The following is a 25,910-nucleotide window of genomic DNA, read 5'->3' as shown; positions in this document are numbered from 1 at the left end:
CAAAAAGTGAAACTCATATATTATATAGAGCCATTACACACAGAGTGATCTATTTCACGTGTTTATTTCTGTTAATGTTGATGATTATGGCTTACAGCCAATGAAAACTCAAAAGTCATTATTTCAATTAATTAGAATACCTTATAACAACAGCTTGAAAAATGTTTTCAAAATCCAAAATGTTATCCTACTGAAATCTATGTTCAATAAATGCCCTCAATACTTGGTCGGGGATCCTTTTACATCAATTACTGCATCAATGCGGCAATATGGCATGGAGGGATCAGCCTGTGGCACTGCTGAGGGGTTATGGAAGCCCAGGTGGCTTTGATAGAAGCCTTCAGCTCGTCTGCATTGTTGGGTCTGGTGTCTCTCATTTTCCTCTTGACAATACCCCATAGATTCTTTATGGGGTTAAGGTCAGGCGAGTTTGCTGCAAATCAAGCACAGTGATACTGTTGTGTGTAAACCAGGTATTAGTACTTTTGTCAGTGTGGACAGGGGCCAAGTCCTGCTGGAAAATGACATTTCCATCTCCAAAAAGCTTGGCGTAGCTAAGGTTTTGGTTCAGGGGGCCGAAACTTCTGAGTGGGCCTCTAACCAGGTAACCCTGATTCCAACTATAGCGGCGCACCCAGATAGTGGATGTAGGAAAACCTCAGCAGATGACCGCGCTGTTACTAAAAATAATCTCTATACAAAGACCAGCACTGATATTACCGCCATATGGTGACATATATTGATAGATGCCAGTCCTGCAGAACATATAAGAGATCACAGCTCAGTTATATATAGTACCTTACAGCTGACGTTCTTTCTGATTAAATTGTTCACTTTTCCCGTCTTTTCCATCTGGCCCAGACCGACACGACAACTTCTCCAGCCAGGGCTCAGAGTCTCAGGTATACAGAGATCACAACAAAGACACATTTGACTCCTTACATTTCAGGCACTGACCACATCTATCCCCAACCTGCACAAACTTCTCATCCTGCTGATACCCCAATACTGAGCCTCTGCTGCAAAATGTGTCCCTATTACTGCACCTACTGTGTGCCCTCTAGATGGTAAAACAAACCTCTAAAATAAAGTAATGCCGTGTGCAAGTGTCCTAGAAAACAGTGCCCACATTGTGCACCCTACAAAGTAATAGTGCCCCTTCGACAGTCACGATAACCTGAGTTCCCCTATAACAATAAGTGCCCACCTAAGATTTAATAATGTCCTGAGTCTCCCCCCCATGTAGAGCTCCGCTCTAACCAGTATGATGTTCTCCTATTCACTATATAATTCCCCCTCACTGTATAGTACCCCCACACAGTATACTGACCCCTTAGTAGCCCCCAAGCTGATGGCTCCAACACTGTATGATGGCCTCCACACCATACAAAGATCCCACATTATCTCCCACACTGTATGATGGCCCCCACACTGTTCAAAGAACCCACATTATCTCCCACACTGTATAAATAGCCTACATATAGTATAATGCACCAGATAGTCCTCAATATAGTATAATGCACTCCCCATAGTCCTTCATATAGTATAATGCACCCCCATAGGCAGAGTCTGTAGTATAATGCCCCCCATAGTATAATGCACCAGATAGTCCTCAATATAGTATAATGCACTCCCCATAGTCCTTCGTATAGTATAATGCGCCCCTATAGGCAGAGTCTGTAGTAAAATGCTCCCCCCATTGACAGAGTCTGTAGTATAAAGCTCCCCCCCATAGGCAGAGTCTGTAGTATAATGCTCCACCCATCATCATAGGCAGAGTCTGTGGTATAATGCCCCCCCATAGGCAGAGTCTGCAGTATAATGCCCCCCCCATAGGCAGAGTCTGTAGTATAATGCTCCCCCCTCCTCATAGGCAGAGTCTGTAGTATAATGCCCCCCCCTTCCTCATAGGCAGAATCTGTAGTATAATGCCCCCCCATCTCATAGGCAGAGTCTGTGGTATAATGCCCCCCCATCTCATAGGCAGCGTCTGTAGTATAATGCCCCACCTATAGGCAGAGTCTGTAGTAAAATGCACCCCCCATAGGCAGAGTCTGTAGTATAATGCTCCCCCTCTTATAGGCAGAGTCTGTAGTACAATGTCCCCCCCATAGGCAGAGTCTGTAGTATAATGCCCTCCCCTGCTCATAAACAGAGTCTGTAGTATAATGCCCCCCATAGGCAGAGTCTGTAGTATAATGCACCTCCCCCTTCCCATAGGCAGAGTCTGTAATATAATGCCGCCCCCCACCCGGCAAAAAATAAATAAACGGTACTCACCTCTCCTCCTGGTTCCCTCGCTGCTCAGAGCACCCAGCCCGCACACATCTTCAGCACAGCGGGCCGGGCGCCAAGTGATGATGCCAGAGACGTCAGTCACAGAAGGGACTAATGGGAGAGAGATCCGCGCTCCCTCTCTCATCAGTAAACTTGCGGCGGTGACGGGCGGTGGGGCCCGATGCTGGCACCAGGGGCATGCCAGATACAGTTACACTGGCGTAGCCCTGGATGGGCCCCCTAAGAGCGAGGGGCCCGGGGCCACCGCCCCTTTGCCGCCCTGGTAGCTATGATACTGTGGCGGAGGGAAGCATGAAATGCTCTAAAATTTCCTGGTAGACGGCTGCGCTGACTTTGGTGTTGAAAAAACACAGTGGACCTACACCAGCACATGACATGGCTCCCCAAACCATCACTGATTGTGGAAACTTCACACTAGACCTCAAGCAGCTTGGATCGTGGCCTCTCCACTCTTCTTCCAGACTCTGGGACCTTGATTTCAAATGAAAATTGGAACTCTGGGACCTTGTGGAGTGTGTCAATGACTGCCTTCTGGACATCTGTCAAGTCAGCAGTCTTCACCATGATTGTGGAGCCTACTGAAACAGACTAAGGGACCTTTTTAAATGCTTAGGAAGTCTTTGCAGGTGTTTTTTGTTAATTATTTTAATTTACTGAGTTAATGACTTTTGTGTTTTCATTGGCTGTAAGCCATAATCATCGACATTAACAGAAATAAACACTTGAAATAGATCACTGTGTTTGCAATGACTCTATATAATATATGAGGTTCACTTTTTGCATTGAAGAACTGAAATAAATTAACTTTTTGATGATATTCTAATTTTGTGAGATGCACCTATATGTTATGGCCTTGTAAATTAGAGTGTCTATCTTCATGGGTTGCACTTAAATAGTGCTGGGCAGCCCATGTTCTGGCCTCAGCAGCGAATTTAGCTATCCAGGGAATCTAGTCACTTAATGTGTATATCAGTTCTGACATTATGTTGCTTGCATTTGAATCCTGTCTATTTTTTATTGTTTGATAACTGCACTGTCTGCTAGTGATTTAATGTATTTGCTCTCGGGCACTCGGAGCCGGGCAATAGGGAGAAGATGGGGGTAGTGGTGGCAACCCGGTCCGTGGCTCAGGGTGGTCAGGCCAGTGGCAGTCCTTTATAAGTTTTAAGTAATGTCCGACTACGCCACCCGTGGATTGCGGTCAGTGCTAACCGCCGCTGCAGTGCAGACCTCTGGGGCAGATGTAAATGTGCAGCTCCGAATAGTACAACTCCCCACGGGAAGAGTAGGGCCCCAGGGTAGTGTATGATGGATGATGGAGGAGATGATTCCAACCGCATTAGCCAGGAAACGGAGGCCTCTTAAACAGTTCAGGGTCTTTATTAGAACAGGTAAAACGACCCAGAAACAGGCCCGGCTAGGAGGGGGCCTGGATGTCTGAGAGCAAGTGGGAAGCTGGCCCTGGTCAGAGTGAGGGTGTCGGCCTACCGTGCTCTCTGTGCTCCTTCTGGCTATTTCCCTTCTGGTAATGTAACAGCCCACATTCCTGAGCTCACCGTGTCCTCTCGCCCTTATGGCTTGCAACTTGGGTCCCTTGCTACTCCCGGCCTGGTACGGCTCTGCTGGTCCCTTCTGCTGTGGCGGAGCCTCCGGGCTTCTTAGGCCAAGGAACATACAGTCCCCTGCGGACTGGTTATCTGCTGTAGGATGTGGAATCCTCACAGCCTCAGACACCAAAGTCTGGAAGATTAGTTTCTTTATCTGCCAGGACAGACTCACTTCGCCTTTTGTCGCTGGCTCATGGCTCTCCTACTGCCACACGTCCTCTTAGGCTGCAACACAACTGTCTGTCCCTGCTCTGGGACACCTCTCAATCCAGAGACAGGTTGTCCAGTTCTCTCTAACCCTGCCCCCAGTTCCACCTTTTATAGGGGCAGCCTGCTCCCCCTACTGGCCTGTGACAGGAGGTATTGCATGCTAATGGCCCTTGACTAGAGGACCTCCCCCTTGCTCTCAGACACAGCTTTATTATACATTTGTGTTATCCAGGCCAGGGTGACACATTCCCCCCTAGTAAAATTTTGTACTCCGGGACTAAACAATAAACAAAGATCATATGCATGACCATAAAACATTATCAGGCAAGTGACGCACAGATTGAGTTCTTAAGGTCACAGTGTGGTCTGTGACCGGGTGTCCATTTTCACCAACACAACGGGGAGCCTTAACCAGGTGGGGGTCTGTCCTAGCCCCAAGTCCTTTACAGTCTTAGTTCATTCCTTGGTCAGGCTCCGAACGCAGTCCATACAAAGTCCCGGTTATTAAAAGTCCATAACCTTTGAGTCCGTACGGTAACTGTAAGAAACTGAAATACACAATTACTAATCATGCATGTAAATTTGCAAACATTTCAACACTTGGCAACAGGGTTATTTACAGTTTTAGTGCACCCTATATTCTCCAGCGAGCGGGTATCTGCCCCTTTGTGCTTCTGGTTGACCTGCGTAACCCACTGTCTGGTGGTGGACCAACCTGGTTTTCTTCACTAGCGTTAGGGGTAGAGCTACCAGCTTGGTGTACAGGTAGGGCAGGCAGCTGTCTACGGGTCCTTTGGCTCATCGCAGGCATGGCAGGCTCACTGTCAGCAGAGGGTTGATTCTCCTGGGCTGCTGGTACAGGCTCTTCTGCCTCTGGAACTGCTTGCTCTTCTTCACCTTCCGGCTCTGGTGTAGGTTGTTGCTGAGCCGGTTGCAGGAAATGCAGGACGGGTACCACTATGGCATCGTTTATTCGAGTCCAGGACTGAGGGAACTCTCAGAGAACGGTGCTGATCATTTCTTCCTTGTCCTCTGCGGGTTCAAGGTCACTTTGATCCTCTTCTGCACTACGGAGTTGTTCGGGGCACCTTTTTAGGTGGTCTCTGGAGACGGTACTAGTGGTTTCTCCTCCATCCTTGGTGATCACGCACACCTTCGAGTTGTCATGATCAGACTGCAGTACGGTGTAGGGTTCCCTTTCCCACTGGTCGTCCATCTTATGTAGCCTTCTCTTTCGCTTCAGGACCTGCTCACCAGGTTCTAGGGGACCAGCAGGGGCGTGTTGGTTGAAGAGTCTTTCTTGCCTTTCTCTCACCTGGGCCAGGCTCTTCTCCACACTCTCCTGTACATTCTTGTACTGCAGTCGCCTCTCCGAATCCCAGTCCGCATCCAGGGAGGTGTCCTCAGGTGTTAGGACTCCCATCTCCAGATCTAGGGGCAGCTTACCTGGTCTGGCTCGCATCAGGTAAGCCGGGGTGCAGTTTGTAGCGTTCACCGGGATATGGTTGTATAAGTCTATCAGGTCCGGCAGTTTTTCTGGCCACAGGCTGCATTCCTCCAGGGGCAACGTCTTCAGGAGATCAATGACTATATTGTTCATTTAATCACACATCCCATTGGTTTGTGGGCGGTAAGGCGTTGTCCGAATCTTCTTACAGCCATAGAGGTTGCAGAACTCTTGCAAGATTTCAGCTCCGAACGCTGGACCCTGGTCCGTCAGGACCTGTTCCGGATACCCGTGTGGACGGCAGAAGTATTGCTGGAAGGCTCTGGCCGCCGTTTGGGCTGTCAAGTCTTTTACCGGGACCACCACTAGAAAACGGGAATAGTGGTCCACGATTGTCAGGGCGTAGATGTATCCTGACCGGCTTGGAGCCAATTTGACGTGGTCCAGAGCTACCAGCTCAAGAGGCTGCTGGGTGACGATGGGCTTCAAGGGTGTCTTCTGGCTGGTGCGGTCTTTTCTCCTTAAGTTACAAGGGCCACAGTCCCTGCACCACTTCTCTACAGCCCCTCTCATGCCGACCCAAAAGAGCCGTCCTCTTAGCAGGAACTCCAGTTTCTTCCAACCGAAGTGCCCCGCTCTGTCATGGTAAGCCCGCAGGACCATAGCTGCATCCCGCCTTGGGACCACGACTTGCCAGGTCAGCTCTTGTGTCCGGTGGTTGACAAGTCTTCTGTACAGCTTGCCTTCATAGAGGAACAGCTTGCTCTTCTCTTTCCATAGCTGCTTGGCTTCCTCTGGAGCATCCGGATCTAAGCGGGCATCTTCCTGGGTCAGCAGATCTTTCACCAGGCGGATTGCAGGGTCACTATCTTGGGTCTCGGCCCAGCTGTGGTGAGGTAGGGGATTGATCATAACGGTTGTTAAATCTTCCTCCTTCACGCGGTGGGAGTATTGAGCGGCCCCATACCGGTGAAACGCGGGGAGTTCTACCTCCTCCAGCTCTTCTGGGTCTTCGTCACCTTCAGGTAAGTGAGGCATTCTCGATAGGGCATCAGCGTTGGCATTGGTTTTGCCTGCCCGGTACTTGATCACGAAGTCATAATTGGAGAGACGGGCCATCCACCGCTGTTCCAGGGCACCAAGTCTTGCACTGTCTAGGTGTGTTAACGGGTTGTTGTCCGTGTACACAGTGAACTTTGCGGAGGTCAGGTAATGCTTGAAGCGTTCCGTTAGGGCCCACACCACCGCCAAGAATTCTAGCTTGAAGGAGCTGTAATTCTCCGGGTTCCTCTCGGTGGGCCTCAGCTTCCGACTGGCGTACGCGATCACTCTTTCTCTGCCCTGTTGGTTTTGTGACAGTACGGCTCCCAGTCCCACATTACTGGCGTCTGTGTGGAGAATAAAAGGCTGGCCATAATCAGGGTAGGCCAGGATCTCATCCCCTGTGAGGGCCATCTTCAACTGACGGAAGGACTCCTCTTCCGGTTTATCCCACTTGAAGGGTGGCTTTTGGCTTCTGGACTTAGACTGTCCTATCAGGAAGTCCTGCATAGGAGCTGCCATCTTAGTGAACCCGGGGATGAACCTTCGGTAGTAGCCTACCAACCAGAGGAATTGCCTCACTTCCTTGATGTTCGAAGGGCTTGGCCAGCTCTTGATTGCCGTGACCTTCTCAGGGTCAGGGGCTACTCCTTCCGCACTTACCACGTGCCCTAGGTACTGGACCTTCGGTTTCAACAGGTGACACTTTGATGGTTTCACCTTCAGGCCATAGCCTGCCAGGGCTTCGAACACCTCGGCCAGGTGCTTTAGATGGTGCTCGTAAGTCTTCGAATAGACGATCACGTCGTCCAGGTAAAGGAGGACAGTCTCGAAGTTTCGGTGCCCTAGACAGCATTCCATCAGCCTCTGGAAGGTCCCTGGTGCGTTCCAGAGCCCGAAGGGCATACAGTTGAACTCGCTCAGTCCCATCGGGGTGGTGAAGGCGGTCTTCTCCTTGTCAGCCTCTGCCACAGGAACCTGCCAGTACCCGCTAGTAAGGTCCAAAGTAGAAAAGAAGTTAGCTGATTTTAGTGCGGCTAAAGACTCTTCTATTCTAGGCAGCGGATATGCGTCTTTGTGGGTGATACGGTTGATTTGTCTATAGTCCACGCACATTCTCATGGTGCCGTCTTTCTTTTTTACCAGAACCAGGGGGGCTGCCCAGGGGCTACAGCTATCTCTAATGTCCCCAGCTTCTTTCATTTCCCGCAGCATACCTTTGGCGTTCTGATAATGTGCAGGGGGTACAGGCCTGTGTCTCTCTTTTATTGGTGGGTGGCTCCCTGTGGGGATGTGGTGTTCTATCCCTTTTACTCTGCCGAAGTCTAGCGGGTGCTTACTAAAGACTCTCTCGTACTCCTGTACCACCCGGTAGACTCCTTGTTTTTGGTGCAGGGGAGTGGAGTCAGCACCCACATGGAGTTTCTGGCACCAGTCCTCCTTTTGTTTCTGGGAGCCATTACTCTCCGCCTGTGGAGAGGGAGGCAAAGGTTCCACGGCCCTGATAGCTTTGTGCTCAACAGCAAACAGTTTGGCAAGTGTAGCGTACCTGGGTAAGTGTACCTCCCTCTCCCCAATGTTGAGAATGTGAACGGGCACCCTCCCATGACGGACATCAACCACCCCCCAGGCTGTCAAAATGGTGGGCCTGCTGTCTGAGTACACGGGTTCTACCATGGCTTGGTAGTCTCTACCTCTCAACCCGATTGCAGTCCGACACCAGATCATCATTTCACTTTTGGGAGGCATGGAAATGGGGAATGGGTCACTCAGTCTTACGCTACCGATCTCACCACCAGACAGTTCTACCTGCTGCCGTCTCATCAGGGCTTTTATCTCCTTGTTGAGGACTCTCTGTTGGCTGGAACTAGCATTCACTGCCACCTGTTGTAGAATTACAATTACCTCTGAAAGACAATTTTCAATCACGTTAGTACCCACAGTTATTTTAGGGTGACTTTCACGACGGTCAATGTCCACAATAATCACTCCCTGTGCCGGTAGTTCAACTTTACCAATTTTAATGGTCATTTCCTTGAACCCCATCTGCGGCACGGGCAAGCCATTACTGGCGATGATGCTCAAGTCACTGTCTGGGTACCGTGTTATATCAGCATCAGTCCAATACTGCTTAAAAAGTACATAAGGGATAGTAGTTACTTGCGACCCGGTATCCAGCAAGGCGCTCATGGGGATACCGTTCAGCACCACGGGTAAAACCGGGCGCCCCCCCCAACGTACTTATCACGCCAATTATAAGGGCCTGGTGATCTTATGCCTGGGGGTTGGCTCTCTGCCCCAGGTTGGACCCGTTTAAATTACAGTACCTGGAAATGTGTCCGGGCTGGTTGCATCGACGGCAAATGGGCTGTCCATCCTCTGCGTAGCGATCTGTGGGCCTCCCTCGGAACGACGGGGTCCTCCTCTGTCGACGCCACGGGACATTCTCCGGACTTGAAGCCAACTCGATGGGTCTTGACGGGTCCACTTGTAACGCCTGGACGGTCCTGGTCAATGCCGCAACGCTCCTGGTCAGCTCCTGGACTTGGTGATGCAGATCTTTCGACGGGGCTTGGTTCAGGGCCTGTGCATCGTCCCCCACAGAGTCCACAGAGGAGGGCGCCGCCTTCTGGTGGTAGGTGAGAGCAGGGCGCCGGGGGTTTATAGCGCCACTTGTTGCGGGTTCACGGAGCACCCTTATGGCCCTGTCCTTGAATTGGGCAAAGGTCAGATCAGGGTTCTGAAAGAACATGAGGCGCAGCTGGGTCCTGTGGGCGCTAGACAGCAGACCTTCTATGAACTGTTCTGTTAGTAGCTTATCCGTATCCTGCACGCTGCCAGGGTCAGCTTGTTTGATCGCTCTCAAGGCTTCCTGCAAATTTAGGGCATAGTCTCTGATGCTGTCCTGTGCCCGCTGCTTACATCCGTAGAACCGCATTTTAATTTCAGCGGAGGTACGTGTATCAAAGGTACCCCGCAGCCGGGCCAGAATGTCCTTTACGGTCCTTTTCTCCTCAGCGGGCCATTACTTTACCTCCCGCTGGGCTGTGCCAGTTAACTGCCCTGTCAGTATGCTAATCTTCTGTTCCTCTGTCAGGGGGTAAACTTGGAACAAACTGTACAGCCTTTCCTTAAAGTCAGTTAGGGCATGGGGCTCCCCTGAATACTTAGGCAACCAGGCCCTCCATTGACGTAGGGCAGGGAAAATGGCATCACCGCTGCTGCAGCTGTGCTGGTGGTAGTGGGCGCCTCAGTGTCCGACATCTTCCTCCCCCCTAGTTAAGCGTGGTCTACCTTCTGACGATCCTCTTCTGTAGGCCGCGACTCCGCTGGTGCTGCTCCGGACGAGGACCTGCGTCGCGTCCTGATGACGTCAGCGTCGCTCTCTCTCCCTTCCAGGACCTTACGCAGCGTCGGTGCGTGGGGCGGAGATTCGGGTCTCGCGCGGTTTGGACGTCCACGCCCCTCCTCTTCCCGCGCAGCGTCCTGAAGATGGCATCCGTTGGCGGGAAAACGGCTGAAGATGGCGGGAACCGACGGAAGATGGCGGGAGACGGTTGAAAATGGCGGGAAACGGCTCCGGGTGGTGGAAAAACTCTTCTTCAGGTACGTGTACAGTCTTTTTCAGGCACGCAATACCCGTTTGTGGCGGGTTGGTTACAATCCTGCCGACTACGCCAAAGCTGACTCACCCCCTGGGCCGTGGGACACTCGGAGCCGGGCAATAGGGAGACGATGGGGGTAGTGGTGGCAACCCGGTCCGTGGCTTAGGGTGGTCAGGCCAGTGGCAGTCCTTTATAAGTTTTAAGTAATGTCCGACTACGCCACCCGTGGATTGCGGTCAGTGCTAACCGCCGCTGCAGTGCAGACCTCTGGGGCAGATGTAAATGTGCAGCTCCGAATAGTACAACTCCCCACGGGAAGAGTAGGGCCCCAGGGCAGTGTATGATGGATGATGGAGGGGATGATTCCAACCGCGTTAGCCAGGAAACGGAGGCCTCTTAAACAGTTCAGGGTCTTTATTAGAACAGGTAAAACGACCCAGAAACAGGCCCGGCTAGGAGGGGGCCTGGATGTCTGAGAGCAAGTGGGAAGCTGGCCCTGGTCAAGATGAGGGTGTCGGCCTACCGTGCTCTCTGTGCTCCTTCTGGCTATTTCCCTTCTGGTAATGTAACAGCCCACGTTCCTGAGCTCACCGTGTCCTCTCGCCCGTATGGCTTGCAACTTGGGTCCCTTGCTACTCCCGGCCTGGTACGGCTCTGTTGGTCCCTTCTGCTATGGCGGAGCCTCCGGGCTTCTTAGGCCAAGGAACATACAGTCCCCTGCGGACTGGTTATCTGCTGTAGGATGTGGAATCCTCACAGCCTCAGACACCAAAGTCTGGAAGATTAGTTTCTTTATCTGCCAGGACAGACTCACTTCGCCTTTTGTCGCTGGCTCGTGGCTCTCCTACTGCCACACGTCCTCTTAGGCTGCAACACAACTGTCTGTCCCGGCTCTGGGACACCTCTCAATCCAGAGACAGGTTGTCCAGTTCTCTCTAACCCTGCCCCCAGTTCCAGCTTTTATAGGGGCAGCCTGCTCCCCCTACTGGCCTGTGACAGGAGGTATTGCATGCTAATGGCCCTTGACTAGAGGACCTCCCCTTTGCTCTCAGACACAGCTTTATTATACATTTGTGGCATCCAGGCCAGGGTGACACACATTGTGGTCCTGTTCTTGTCACAGTTTGGGCAGCGACCATTATTTCCTCTTCTCTTCTGATCGAGAAGTTCCCTTATCACTCATCTTGTAAAGTGGCACAGAGCGGTAGTCGTGACTGAACGTCTGTCTGATTTCGCTCTGGCACTTTACAGACAATGGGTGTCCCAGTCCCAGTGTGGTCTAGGGTGTGGGGTGCAGCACATTCTCTTGTAGGCCGCAGGCCTCCACTGCCTTCAGGCTTCTTTCCTCAGAAGCCGCCGCACACAATTTAGGGGACACAAAGTTCTTTGTAACAGTCAAACATATACTTGACAGTTCTAGTTCATCAGGTGGGTACAGACAGGATAAGGCACAGCAATTCACATTATCCTCCTTCTTAGCATAACTCCTCTTCAGCCCTGTTGCTAGCTCATCCTGTATTTCTCGTCCACCTCTGCAGTGCACCCGGGACTGGCCTTCAACTTCCATCTATGCAGGTCCCTGTCCATCTTCCTTTGTACTTCAGAGTACACAAAGTATCCGGCAGCTCCTATACCAGACCTTAGGCTCTGGACGTGACTGGAGCGATTGCTCTGGATCCCAGTAATGCCTCCCACTGCCTGGAACAAGTGACACATGCTGCCCCTAGCAGCCCACCGCACCTGAACTTCACCTTCACTATGCACTTCACTAACTCTCACTGAACTCACACTATTCTGACTCCATGACTAAGCTGCAAGCATAGGGCGCTGTGAGACACCGTTTCTAGGCTGTCTCTTTACCGTACTCACACATAGTGATGTCTTCAGATAGTTTAACTCGACTGCAAGAAGCACATTGTTGAAGATTCAGAAGAAGATTTATTTTCTAGCAGAATACTCGATGATGTGCAAATGTACAGCAGGTAAAAAGACTTTTTTAGAAACGGGCTGGAAGCACATAAGCTTCTAACATGGCTGAAAATGGTGAATGAGGAAGAAGAATGGAGAAGAAGGGAGGGGTTACTGACATCACAGCTACATCTGAGAGAGACAGGGAGAGACAAAGGACAAACTTATAAGAAAGGAAAACCTAACTGCATAGCAACAAAACAGCAACTTAATGATAGTGCAATATGGTCTGTAAGATTCCCAAATCATGGGACATGGCGCACACTATCAGGAAATGCCCCTCTTTTTATTAACACTAGTGCCCATCCACTGCACTAGTTCTATCAATAACTATTTCCTATCTCATATACTAAACCTATTATCCTTATCCTATGTGTTATGCAATTCAAAAATTCTATAAACAAATTAGGAAATCCCAGAATTATAATAGAAACCCTAAAATACAAATGTTATTAAATCTCATTAAAAGCGGGACATATATCACCTTAAGTGAAAACAAATTAGTCACACCCCTAACGATAGACCCTTATTCAGACTGCCGGAAGAAGCACTTCTCAATCAGAGGCAGGCCACACCCATTGAGTACTATATACAGTGGGTACGGAAAGCATTCAGACCCCTTTACATTTTTCACTCCTTGTTTCATTGCAGCCATTTGGTAAATTCTAAAAAGTTCATTTTTTTTTCTCACTAAAGTACACTCTGCACCCCATCTTGACTGAAAAAAAACAGAAATGTAGAAATTTTTGCAAATTTATTAAAAAAGGAAAACTGAAATATCACATGGTCATAAATATTCAGACCCTTTGCTCATATTTAAGTCACATGCTGTCCATTTCCTTGTGATCCTCCTTGAGATGGTTCTACTCTTTCATTGGAGTCCAGCTGTGTTTAATTAAACTGATAGGACTTGATTTGGAAAGGCACACACCTGTCTATATAAGACCTCACAGCTCACAGTGCATGTCAGACCAAATGAGAATCATGAGCTCAAAGGAACTGCCTGTTACGATGTTAGTAGATACCCTGAAGTCCAATGGCGTGGGCCAAAAGCAGAGACTGAGACAAGAGTAGTGTGAAAGTCTATTTTAAACTCAAGTGCAAAAGATCACAGCAAACAGTTTATGAAGGTAAGTTCATTCCAAACAACACTTCTTAGAACCTAATCTGTAAGGCACGGCCTTCATTACTATTAGGGTATGTAAACGTTAACGATAGTCCAAGTTTACTTAGGTACAGTAATATGCAAACAGAAATAAGGATAGTAAGCAGACGTAGGCATTCCTCAGTTGATTGTGGACTCACGTAGTGCAGAAGAGAAGACAAACTGGAATATGGATCTGGATATTGAAGAATGCAGGAGGTGCAGCGGAGGAAACAGCGATGTCTTAAACCAGAATGAGGGAAATTATGCCAGAATAGGGACAATATGCCAGAGAGGAGCCCATGATGGGGGAAAATGTTATAGCATGAGGTCTGACCCAATTCCCAACTCCATTTGCTGAAATGCAGCCCCAAACTTACAGGACCCTTCACCGTGGTTATGCATCACTATTGACCACAGACACTCATTATTGTTCTGCTCTCCAGCCCTTCAGTGAACAAACTCCCTACAGTAACAACCACATTTTTCATATTTTGGCTCAACCGCGCACAACTTGCCAATCCCCCCCCCCTCCTTCCCCGTTTTCTCTGTTTTAATGCAGTGACTCAGCGTCACTTGGCCTTGTTTTGATGTGGAAGATATGGCTTTTTCACCATAATTCTGCTATGAAGACCACTTCTGGCCAGTCTTCTCTGAACAGTAGATGAGTGAAGCTGAGTCCCACTGGTTGCTGCCAGTTCTGAGCTGATGGCACTGCTGGACATCTTCCGCTTTTGAAGGAAAGTAACCATAATGTGTCATACATCTGCTGCACTAAGTTTCCTTGGCCGACCACTGCATCTATTGACCTCAACCTTGCACATTTTCTTGTGCTTCTTCACTAGTGCTTGAATGACACATCTTGAACCCTCAATCTGCTTTGAAATTTGTGCCTTAGAGACCTTGCTGATGTAGTATAACTTCCTTGTGTATTCTTGCTCAGTCTTGCCATGGTGTATGACCAGACACCTGACTGCATTATTACAAAATCCCTGACTTTGCGCAGGTGTACCTAGAAGAATTGACGCTGTTTTAAAGTGAAAAGTTGGTCACACCAAATATTGATTGGATCTAGATTTTTCGTTTGTTCATTCACTTGTATTTTGTTAATTGATTAAATAGATCATTAACATTTCTATTTTTGAAGCGTTCTTACTTTACAGCATTTTTTCTACACATTTCTAAAAATTATTTTTATGTGTCTTTTATTTGCTCATTAATAATCTGATATACCTTTTGGTATTTTGTGTATAGTTGTTTTTTTGCTGTTGGGGTAAATTGTAGGATATTGATTTCAGAGGGGTTTCCTGATCCTTTGATTGTAGGAATGAGTGGTATATATGTGCTAATAAATTAGGACAAACGTAGGAAATTTAGGAAAAAAATTGGACATATCGGCAGTAATAACATGCTGATTGTGATGTCATGAAGATGACTTGAATTTCCACCATTAAGAGAACAGCATTGCTGGTCATTTATATTAAGTAAATTGGATATTCATTCTTCTTGATTGTGATGTCATGAAGATGACTTGAATTTCAACCAATCAGAGATCAGCATGTTTCAGGTCACCCAGATAGAACAGTCCATGAAACATGAGTCACGGCCACTGTGAGGTCATAATGCTGATTAGAATTTCCACCAATCAGAAAACAGAATTGCCCAGAAGAACCACCCAGGAGGTATGAGTCATCGCCACTGTGAGGTCATAATGCTGACCAATCACAGAGCAGCCATGCCCAGATTTTCCACCAATCACAGAGCAGGCACCCCCAGATTTTCCACCAATCAGAGATAAGCAGTGGGTATAAATAGCAGCCACACCCAGATTTTCCACCAATCAGAGATCAGCAGTGGGTATAAATAGCTGCTGCCGCCTGCCCGGCTTAGCCTTGCACTGGTTGGGTCTCTCTCTTTTTCTCTCTCTTGGTATCTCCCGGTATCTATCCCTCCCCTCTCTCTCTCTCTCTCTTTGACCCAACGGCCCTCTTAAGGGCTACCCCAAATGTGTAAAAGATAGAACCAATATTTGTGTTGTTTGTCCGTTTTATGAGCCTGTGATTAACCCCTTCCCACTCTTTGCTATATATATATATATATATATATATATATATATATATATATATATATTTATTATGTGCAGGTGGGCCTTAAAGGGATTTTCCAGGACAAACATTTTGATGGCTTATCCCCTGGTTAGCTCATTAATATCAGATTTGTGGTGGTCCGGCACACGGCACCTCCACTAATCAGCTGTTTGCAGCTTCGGCCGAGGTCAGATGTAAACAGTGTTGAGGAGCTGAAAAATCACTGATCTGTTCACTCTGTAGTGGCCGCTCCCTGGTGCTGCAGATCAGCTCCTATTACATGAATATTAGCTGATCTGCAGGACCCACAGTACAGTGAATGGAGCTGTGATGTTCAATCTTCACACTATTTACACTTGAGCGCTGCAATCAGCTGATGGGTAGAGCCGGTGCCGCGTGTCGGAGCCCCACCGATCTGATATTGATAACCCATCCCCAGGATAAATCATCATTATTATACTACTCATACATGAAGAAAGCGAGGTGGCACACCGATTTAATAAAATCTTCTTTTATTCCATTTCCATTAAAAATACAGGGAAGCGGCGCCTTTTGCGGACGACGGCCGTTTCGCGTGTCTATCACGCTTCTACGGGTCGAGGCATATGGTCATGGGGGTGTGCAGGGGTTAAAATACTCCCGACCCCACCCCCTGCACCAAACAGCCATACAAAATGTTACAACAAAAAATACATTAAAAACAACCACCCAGGAGGTATGAGTCATCGCCACTGTGAGGTCATAATGCTGACCAATCACAGAGCAGCCACACCCAGTTTTTCCACCAATCAGAGCAGCCATACCCAGATTTTCCACCAATCAGAGATCAGCAGTGGGTATAAATAGCCGCTGCCGCCTGCCCGGCTTAGCCTTGCACTGGTTGGGTCTCTCTTTTTTCCCTCTCTTGGTATCTCCCGGTATCTCTCCCTTCCCTCTCTCTTCTCTCCCTCCCCTCTCTCTTCTCTCTCTCTCTTTGACCCAATGGCCCTCTTAAGGGCTACCCCAAATGTGTAAAAGATAGAACCAATATTTGTGTTGTTTGTCCGTTTTATGGATGGAGCGAGACATGATGTCCCAGATGTGTCCCGGATTCAGGTCTGGGGAACGGGCGGGCCAGTCCATAGCTTCAATGCCTTCATCTTGCAGGAACTGCTGACACACTCCAGCCACATGAGGTCTGGCATTGTCCGGCATTAGGAGGAACCCAGGGCCAACTGCACCAGCATATGGTCTCACAAGGGGTCTGAGGATCTCATCTCGGTACCTAATGGCAGTCAGGCTACCTCTGCCGAGCACAAGGAGGGCTGTGCGGCCATCCAAAGAAATGCCACAGAACACCAGGATTGGCAAAGTCGCCAGTCTGAGGATCTCATCTCGGTACCTAATGGCAGTCAGGCTACCTCTGCCGAGCACAAGGAGGGCTGTGCGGCCATCCAAAGAAATGCCACAGAACACCAGGATTGGCAAAGTCGCCACTGGCGCCCTGTGCTCTTCACAGATGAAAGCAGGTTCACACTGAGCACATGTAACAGACGTGACAGAGTCTGGAGACGCCGTGGAGAGCGATCTGCTGCCTGCAACATCCCTCAGCATGACCGGTTTGGTAGTGGGTCAGTAATGGTGTGGGGTGGCATTTGTTTGGAGGGCCGCACAGTTCCCTTTATTTTTTGAGCAGTGCATATACATATATAAAATGTTCCTCCCCCACCATGTGACATACTGCATACCTCATAGGGACAGCAGTCAGGAAGCACCAGTAGTACCAGCAGCTCCCACAGTACAATGCAAATGTAGCATTCTCAGCGTGTACTGACCAATGCTGTCCACCAGGTGGCATCAGCAGGAAATTACAGGGATGAGACAAGCACTGCATGACAGCCCCGCCCCAATCTGCCCTATACCAGACACGCCCCCTACCAACGCCCCACCCCCGCTGCCATGACAACCGAATTGTTTAATGGCAGAATGAGACCTTATATGAGCAAAGAAGTAGCGGCCGGAGAGCGGGGTCCGCACAGGTGAGCGCCCCCATAACACAGTGTATGTACTGCACGTCAGCTCTATGGCAGACTGTCACCTGTGCTGGATCCAGTACGTGTTACACTTATATCTGTACAGAGACACAGAGGACGCAGCGGGGCCCTGTTGCTATATATTTGTGTGTGTGTATATATACAGTATATATATATGTGTGTGTATATACAGTATATATATATATATATATATATATATGTGTGTCTATATACAATATATATATGTGTGTGTGTATATACAGTATATATGTGTGTGTGTCTATATACAGTATATATGTGTGTGTGTCTATATACAGTATATATATATATGTGTGTGTGTGTATATATACACAATATATATATGTGTTGTGTATATATACAATATATATATATATATATATATATATGTGTGTGTGTGTATATATATATATATATATGTGTGTGTATATATACAGTATATATATGTGTGTGTATATACAGTACAGAAAAAAGTTTGGACACACCTTCTCATTTAAAGATTTTTCTGGATTTTCATGACTTTGAAAATTGTACATTCACACTGAAAGCATCAAAACTATGAATTAACACATGTGGAATTATATACTTAACAAAAAAAGTGTGAAACAACTGAAAATATGTCTTATATTCTAGGTTCTTCAGAGTAGCCACCTTTTGGTTTGATGACTGCTTTGCACACTCTTGGCATTCTCTTGATGAGCTTCAAGAGGTAGTCACCGGAAATGGTCTTCCAACAATCTTGAAGGAGTTCCCAGAGATGCTTAGCACTTGTTGGCCCTTTTGACTTCACTCTGCGGTCCAGCTCACCCCAAACCATCTCGATTGGGTTCAGGTCTGGTGACTGTGGAGGCCAGGTCATCTGGCATAGCACCCCATGACTCTTCCTCTTAGTCCAATAGCCCTTACACAGCCTGGAGGTGTGTTTGGGGTCATTGTCCTGTTGAAAAATAAATGATGGTCCAACTAAACGCAAACCGGATGGAATAGCATGCCGCTGCAAGATGCTGTGGTAGCCATGCTGGATCAGTATGCCTTCAATTTTGAATAAATCCCCAACTGTGTCACCAGCAAAGCACCCCCACACCATCACACCTCCTCCTCCATGCTTCACAGTGGGAACCAGGCATGTAGAGTCCATCCGTTCACCTTTTCTGGGTCACACAAAGACACGGTGGTTGGAACCAAAGATCTCAAATTTGGACTCATCAGACCAAAGCACAGATTTCAACTGGTCTAATGTCCATTCCTTGTGTTCTTTAGCCCAAACAAGTCTCTTCTGCTTATTGCCTGTCCTTAGCAGTGGTTTCCTAGCAGCTATTTTACCATGAAGGCCTGCTGCACAAAGTCTCCTCTTAACAGTTGTTGTAGAGATGTGTCTGCTGCTAGAACTCTGTGTGTGTCATGGGTGTGTCGCCACGAAGATCGTCGCGACTACACAGCCTGACTTCTCGCAGCTGAGTTTTTGGTGCTTTGTTTTTTGTTGTTGTGAGGGAGTTAATTCTCTCTCTCTGTGCTTGACGAGGCTCAGCCTCGCCCAGCTGCAGTTAATGCTGCAGTATTGGGATTCCTTCAAATACCTGCTGGTCTGTTAGGGAAGTTGTCGGTGAAAGCATTTCTTGCAGACCTTCAGAGTGGATCGTTGTTTGGTGGAGTTCAGAGGAGTATGCGGTGTGGTTTGTTCCCTTCCTCCCTTTATCATTTATCTCCTAACCTGTTGTTGTTCCCTCTGTAATTGTGGTGTTAGTTTTTGTATGCAAGGTGGTTTTTGGTTTTCCCCTTGTACTGTCTCGTTTGTCTAGTACTGTGTTTTGGGCATTTTCTATCCTGTTTCCCATTGTTGTGATCGGGGTCCTTCTCAGGACTAGATTACTTAGGTTCAGGGATATTCAGAAGTTTATGGTTACGCTGGCGGCCTGGACCTCTGTACCATTAACAGTACCTCCAGGTTGAGGGATTAGTCAGGGCCCCCGTCTAGGGTCAGCTCAGGCCCCTGACCCCCCTGTACGCTCTGACAGCGTGACAGTGTGGCATTGACCTGGTCTCTAATCTGAGCTGCTGTTAACCTGCGATTTCTGAGGCTGGTGACTCGGATAAACTTATCCTCAGAAGCAGAGTTGACTCTTGGTCTTCCTTTCCTGGGGCAGTCCTCGTGAGCCAGTTTCTTTGTAGCGCTTGATGGTTTTTGCAACTGCACTTGGGGACACTTTCAAAGTTTGCCCAATCTTTCGCACTGACTGACCTTCATTTCTTAAAGTAATGATGGCCACTCGTTTTTCTTTACTTAGCTGCTTTTTTCTTGCCATAATACAAATTCTAACAGTCTATTCAGTAGGACTATCAGCTGTGTATCCACCAGACTTCTGCACAACACAACTGATGGTCCCAACCCCTTTTATAAGGCAAGAAATCCCACTTATTAAACCTGACAGGGCACACCTGTGAAGTGAAAACCATTTCCGGTGACTACCTCTTGAAGCTCATCAAGAGAATGCCAAGAGTGTGCAAAGCAGTCATCAAAGCAAAAGGTGGCTACTTTGAAGAACCTAGAATATAAGACATATTTTCAGTTGTTTCACACTTTTTTGCTAAGTATATAATTCCACATGTGTTAATTCATAGTTTTGATGCCTTCAGTGTGAATGTACAATTTTCATAGTCATGAAAATACAGAAAAATCTTTAAATGAGAAGGGGTGTCCAAACTTTTGGTCTGTACTGTATATATATATACATACATACACACGCTGCATATATACGTATAGTGGAAAAGATAAAAGAAAACTTACAAATAAAAAACTAATTTTTTTTGCGAATATTACCAATTCCCGTGGTCTAATAACTGCTGCAGGAGCTCGATAGGTGGCTGTGCTCCATATTTTTCTAATGCCGGCATGTTCATATCATCCACAAATATGACGCATTTCTTCCCCATCTGAGGTCGTACACGCCTTTCCGTCTTTTGTCCAGTCTGTCCATGATGATATTCTAGAATAAGATGCAAACTATGTGTCGGAAGATTCAATAGGTTGACCACTACTGCGGTGTCTCATTTTCAGGTAGAAAACATCACATGACCGCTGCAGCCAAATCAGCGGCTATTGATTGGCTTCAGAATTGATGTTTCATTCGACCTAGAAGAACTAGTCTTCTAGCTCTCTTTTCTGGCTCAGAAAGAAAGTCACCACTGCAGGCGATCATCTGACACTGGTTGGCTTCATTGACATCTCCTGGTCGAAAAGGAAGTGAAGAGACCGATGGGGACACAGGCGGCAGCGTGGAGAAGCGACAGGGTATTTTTTTTGTTTTAAGACACACATGGGTCCATCAACCCATTTAAATGTATGTCTGACCATCTAATACACAGATCTTCAGGGTCTGCGAGAGAGACCTCTGTTGTTTGTGGGTCTCCTCTCTGGCTCATAGCAGAGGGTCCTAAGTGGCGTATCCCCCCCAATGACATCTATATATCGTAATGAAGCAACCTCTTTCATTTGTCAGAAGGCAGGGTGATAAAAAGAAGACAAACCTGAATCTGATTGGCACTGGTGCGAGCAGAAAAGTTGATGAAGAAGGGAAAGAATTTTTTTTTGTCCAGATTGTTCATCAGTTTGTCTTTGACGTAAATAGATTTCTCTGTCCCCGTCAGTCCCACAAATAAGAGTGGTCTGCTAAAAAAGGAAAGTAGTTTGTAGGACAACCATAAAATCAAACATTTTACAGTGTTGAGAATAAAACTACTAATTTAGGCCCGAATTCAGACGTCCGATAAACACCATCCATGTACGGACCAAGATCTCCGGACCCAAACTCGCCAGCCTCATGGATGTCTATGAGGCTGTCAATTTCAGGTCAGGGGTCCCGCGGCCCGTCCGTCCATCGTGATATGTGTTTCCCGTCCTTAAGTAACTAGCAAACTATTTTCATTTATACAAACTGTATTTAGTACAGACATAAAACAGACAGGTGTGAATGGCGGCCAGTTTTCTGTGTATAGACCAATAGGGTTTCCTAATTCGACTCCACTATCCGAATGGTTTTCCCATACAATAAGTAATTGTGATGGCAAAATGGATAATTGTCAACAAGGTTTCCTAATAAGAGTCATTTTGTTACTCTTACTTGGTGTTTTTGATGCACATATCCATGAGGAAGGTGTATCTGACAGTATCCATAGTTGGCACAATGATATCTTGGATTTTGGTGCTTTTGTCCCACGTGGCTGTGCCTTTAATAAACTCATTCCAGTGAACCCAGCGCCCTCGGCCTTTTAACTTCAAAGAAAAAAAAAGTAGTTACAACTTTGATAAACCATATTCGGACACATTTGATGTAAGGATAAGAGAGCACTGACACATTACATAAGTTTGACATTTAGGTCCTGTTCACACTGCGTTTATGCAGCATGTCTATTACTTTGCCAGAGGATCTGACGGAATCCACTTAGGTCATTGGACTCCATGTCTCCTTCTGAATTCAGTTTTTCGGGGATTCAATCAGAACCTCTGGCAGAGTCATAGATATACGGCATAAACACAGTGTGAACATGTCCTAAGAGACCTAAGATAATAACCCAAAGGCCAAAGTTATAAGTTGCTGAGCATTAGGCTTGATTTCCATGAAGAAATCCCTTTACCTCGTACATGTAGTCATAGACCAGGCCTTTATCGTCCAAAGGACATTCCCATTTCCCCACGGAGGACAGGAAAGGGCTCTGATCGATCTTTCCTGTGACAATTTCTTTGAAAAAAAACATCAAACTTCACTCGGCTGTCGGTGTCACAACAGCCGCCAATGGACCAAACCAGGGAGAAAGCAAAACTGGCCTAAAAGAGAAGAAAAGGGATACAATATACAGCGGGCGAAATAAGTATTGAACACGTCACCAATTTTCTAAGTAAATATATTTCTAAAGGTGCTATTGACATGCAATTCTCAGCAGACGTCAGGAACCTGCCTCTAACAATCGCGGATGACGTGGTCGAGCTTCAAAGGAGACCGTGATTTTTGCTATATGCAGCAATGGTGTAGCATTGCTGTATATAGCACAAGCGATCAGACGATCGCAGCTTTAAGTTCCCTAAGGGGGCTAATAAATACAGAGAAAAGTTACAAAAAATGTTTTAAAAAGTATGAAAAAAAACAAAAAAAAAACCCATAAAACTTGAAATGGGTTTTTTCCCCCAGTAAAAACAGAGAAAATACGTTTTACAAAAAATACACATATGTGGTATCGCCGCATTCAGAAAAGTCCAATCTATCAAAATATAAAAATAATTAACCCGATCAGTAAACGGCGTAACGAGAAAAAAAATCAAGAACGACAAAATTATGTTTTTCTGGTTGATGCAGTATCACAAAAAATGCTGTAAGAAGCGATAAAAATGTAATATCTATCGCAATATGGTATCAACAAAAACATTGTCTCGTACCACAAAAAATAAGCTCTCAAACAGCTCCATCGACTAAAAAATGAAAACGTCACGGGTCTCGGAAAATGGTGACACAACCCAAAAAAATGTTTTTTCCCAAACCTCTAATTTTTTTTTTTCACTACCAATCTAATAAAAAAACTGGACATGTTTGGTATCGGTGTAATCGTACTGAGGAGTGAATCATATTGCTAAGTAATTTTACCACACAATGTACACCGTAAAAACAATTCCCAAAAAATAATGTCAGAATTGTGATATTTTCACAATTTCTCTCCACTTGGAATTATTTCCCCGTTTTCCAGGAGCATAGGAAAGCACTGTCTATACCTGCAGATGGATCAGCCACACTGTGTATGGGATCGGCAGATCTTCCACTTACCAGGATCCAGATACGAATGTTCTTATTATTCGGATCCTCTCTCACCACATCAAAAATCAGCATCTCCAATAATGGTGTGAGTGATATTACCACATTGCCATTGCTGGTTGTCACCAGATCCTATGAGGAAAGACATTAGGACACTGAGGGTAAATCTAGACTACAAACTTGCGCAATGCTCCTACAATTGAGAGGACACATGGCGCCCACCTTGCACTGCTTTCGGAGGAATCGAAGGGAAGGTTGGACGAGCCACTTAAAGAGTTCCTCTAGAAGAGCGAGGTGGTCCTTAGTCTTCAGTGCATCGGGAAGGGTGCTGAGCCAGGACCTCACCAGGGGCGCCCAGCCCAGTTGTTGGGGTTCCAGATAAATCATACCGCAGCGGCTAACAGTGGCGGGCTGGAGAGAGAGATATACTAAGTAGGGTTGCCCTAAGACACAAGCCCATCCAGTTATCTAATTATCTCGCTGGGTGGATGAAAAACAGTCTACAAAGTCGTTTCCAAGTGTCCTGACGTTTCCATCATCCATAGATTACATAGACATCCATTTATTTGAGTAGAAGCTATGTAACATTACATTTTCCCTACATTCAGTGCTGGTGTCAGGAACTGGATCCTCACCATTTAGATGATTGTTGTAGTAGCACCAGAATGAAAGGGACTGACAATCCCTTTAATTATAGCGACTAAAGTGAATGTAGAGATGACTGTCAGTAGCGTAACTAGAGTCCGATGGGCCCCCATTGCAACATTTGGACCCCCTGCATGTTGGTCAGATGTATGGGCCCTTATAGTGTTCTAAATCCTATAAGGACATACGTGTTGCACCTCCTACCCCATTATGTAGTAATATCCCCCATATTGGGCTCCTTCCTGGTATATATGTCCCCTGTTCTGGCCCCATCCTGGTATATATATCCCCCATCCTAGTGTACATGTCCCTTATCCTGGGCCCCACCTTGATATATATATCCCCCATCCTGGTATATATGTCCCTTATCCTGGGCCCCACCTTGATACATATATCCCCCATCCTGGTATATTTTTCCCCCATTCTGGTATATATATCCCCCATCCTAGTATATATATCCCCCATCCTGGTATATATATCCCCCATCCTAGTATATATATTCCCCATCCTGGTATATATATATATCCCCATCCTAGTATATATATCCCCCATCCTGGTATATGTCCCCCATTCTGCCGTTGTACTTTAATGCATAGGAAAAAAATAAATGATTCTGCTCTCTTTTCCTCCGCTCCCCCGCTGTGCGCCATCCTCTTCTGAAGCCAGCATCTGACTTCAGAGTGCAAGCTTCGGGAGCATATGATGTCACTGTCATGCACCCTCAGTCACGTGCACGCCGACATCAGCTGCTGGCTTCTGATTAGCCGGCAGCGTGCATTGTCGTGCACAGACCCAACAGGTCTCTGCGCCTCAATACACTTCGTCTGAATGTGCGTTCGGGGGTGCACATGCAGTTGAAGTTTGCGCTGATGTCGGCGGGCCCCTCACCTGCACAGGCCCAGTCGCGACCTCTGCAACCGCGATCATTACACCCCTGATGACTGTGTATGTAGGACTTCCAAATCGGTGAATGGAAGAGTTGCTCGTGCTGCCAAACTCTCCTTTCACAGCGGCACAAGATGGGGCCTCATATTCGAGAAAAGTTAGGGTGGGTGCCAGAGGAGAGACCCTCATCTATCAGACAATTATGGCCATTTTGTGGATATGCTTTAAAAGATGAGAATACCTCTAAAATTCAACCCTATAACTAAATCTGATTAGTTAGCATTAGATCCCCCGATGTACAAGTATATGGGAACTCCTCTCTTATAGGATGAGTGAAAACCTACCGACGCCTGGGAAAGGTCCATTGTTTCAAAAATCAGACTCATCTGAGGTGACATCTGAATGATCTCCCCACTCATCAAGCAACGCTAAAAATAACAGGACATATTTAAAACAATATTAAATGTTGAACAAATGAATAATAACTTAATCCACGGAGTCTGATCAGTAACCTCATAAAGGATCATTGTAAGCTTTAGTGGAGAAAGTACAATCATTATGTGCACAAATTAATATCTGAAAAAAGTGCAAAAATCTAGTAGCTGATTTATAATTGGAAGATGATCCTGCAATGAATATCTTTTAAAGCGTCTCTCTCCACATACAATACATAAGTCCTCTACTAAAGGCTTATTTCCATCTTCATGAATGGATATTGTCGGATAGTGTTAGGAAATACAAACAGTTTTTGCAATTTACTGCTAATTAAAGATATATAAAGATGCCATAAAATCTAATGTTTTCTATTCTCCATCATGGCTGTAGATATACATGGAGGATAACTTTTTGTATCACTTTTTGTTATGCTACATGGTGATGAAAACAGAAAAGGATATAAATAAAAAAAAAAAAGTTTTCACAAAGTAAAATAGAGAGTTACCTTTTTATTATCATCTAGGACGGTGTTCATACTTTCTATCCCTAGCGTATCAATAGGTCCATCAAAGATAACCCATTTTCTTTCCGGGGTCTCAGATAACGAAAACTCCCGGAAAGTATTAGCGACAATCCCATCGGTCCACTGCAAATGAAGAGAGGCATCAATAAAATTGCTCTTCCCATAAAATCCAGTACAATCCCACAAT

The 25,910-nt window shown here is 46.6% G+C and overlaps 1 protein-coding gene across 2 annotated transcripts; it reads right to left on the bottom strand.

Annotated features, from left to right (window-relative positions):
* Window positions 1–4,253: 4,253 nt before the first annotated feature.
* LOC141193545 (dynein axonemal heavy chain 12-like) lies at window positions 4,254–25,798 on the bottom strand. Of its 2 annotated transcripts, none has more exons than XM_073662143.1 (9): window positions 25,706–25,798; window positions 25,110–25,193; window positions 23,458–23,646; window positions 23,248–23,367; window positions 22,070–22,259; window positions 21,556–21,707; window positions 20,963–21,104; window positions 20,256–20,421; window positions 4,254–4,663 (listed from the first exon to the last, which is right to left on the bottom strand). In XM_073662143.1, exons 1-5 carry the CDS (start codon window positions 25,733–25,735, stop codon window positions 22,098–22,100), a joined length of 585 nt encoding a protein of 194 aa, XP_073518244.1. In that variant the 5' UTR covers window positions 25,736–25,798; the 3' UTR covers window positions 4,254–4,663; window positions 20,256–20,421; window positions 20,963–21,104; window positions 21,556–21,707; window positions 22,070–22,097. The 2 variants fall into 2 exon arrangements, with proteins under 2 accessions (XP_073518244.1, XP_073518245.1); XM_073662144.1 differs by having other exon boundaries at window positions 20,963–21,101.
* Window positions 25,799–25,910: the final 112 nt, after the last annotated feature.

Source organism: Phyllobates terribilis, unplaced genomic scaffold, assembly GCF_046119375.1.
Source record: "Phyllobates terribilis strain yellow unplaced genomic scaffold, ASM4611937v1 Scaffold_66__1_contigs__length_7565176, whole genome shotgun sequence".
Classification (NCBI taxonomy): domain Eukaryota; kingdom Metazoa; phylum Chordata; class Amphibia; order Anura; family Dendrobatidae; genus Phyllobates; species Phyllobates terribilis.
Note: the sequence above shows the minus strand (reverse complement) of the source record. Positions and strands in the feature narration are given on the sequence as shown.

What these genes read in the sequence shown, in the direction of transcription:
- LOC141193545 (XM_073662143.1), bottom strand. Translation starts at nt 25,735, where the DNA reads ATGAACACCGTCCTAGATGATAATAAAAAG. An exon ending in TCCTAGATGATAATAAAAAG is followed by an intron (nt 25,194 to 25,705) that starts GTAACTCTCTAT and finishes TGTTATTTTTAG; the next exon opens with CGTTGCTTGATGAGTGGGGA. An exon ending in TGGACCTTTCCCAGGCGTCG is followed by an intron (nt 23,647 to 25,109) that starts GTAGGTTTTCAC and finishes CTCTCTCTCCAG; the next exon opens with CCCGCCACTGTTAGCCGCTG.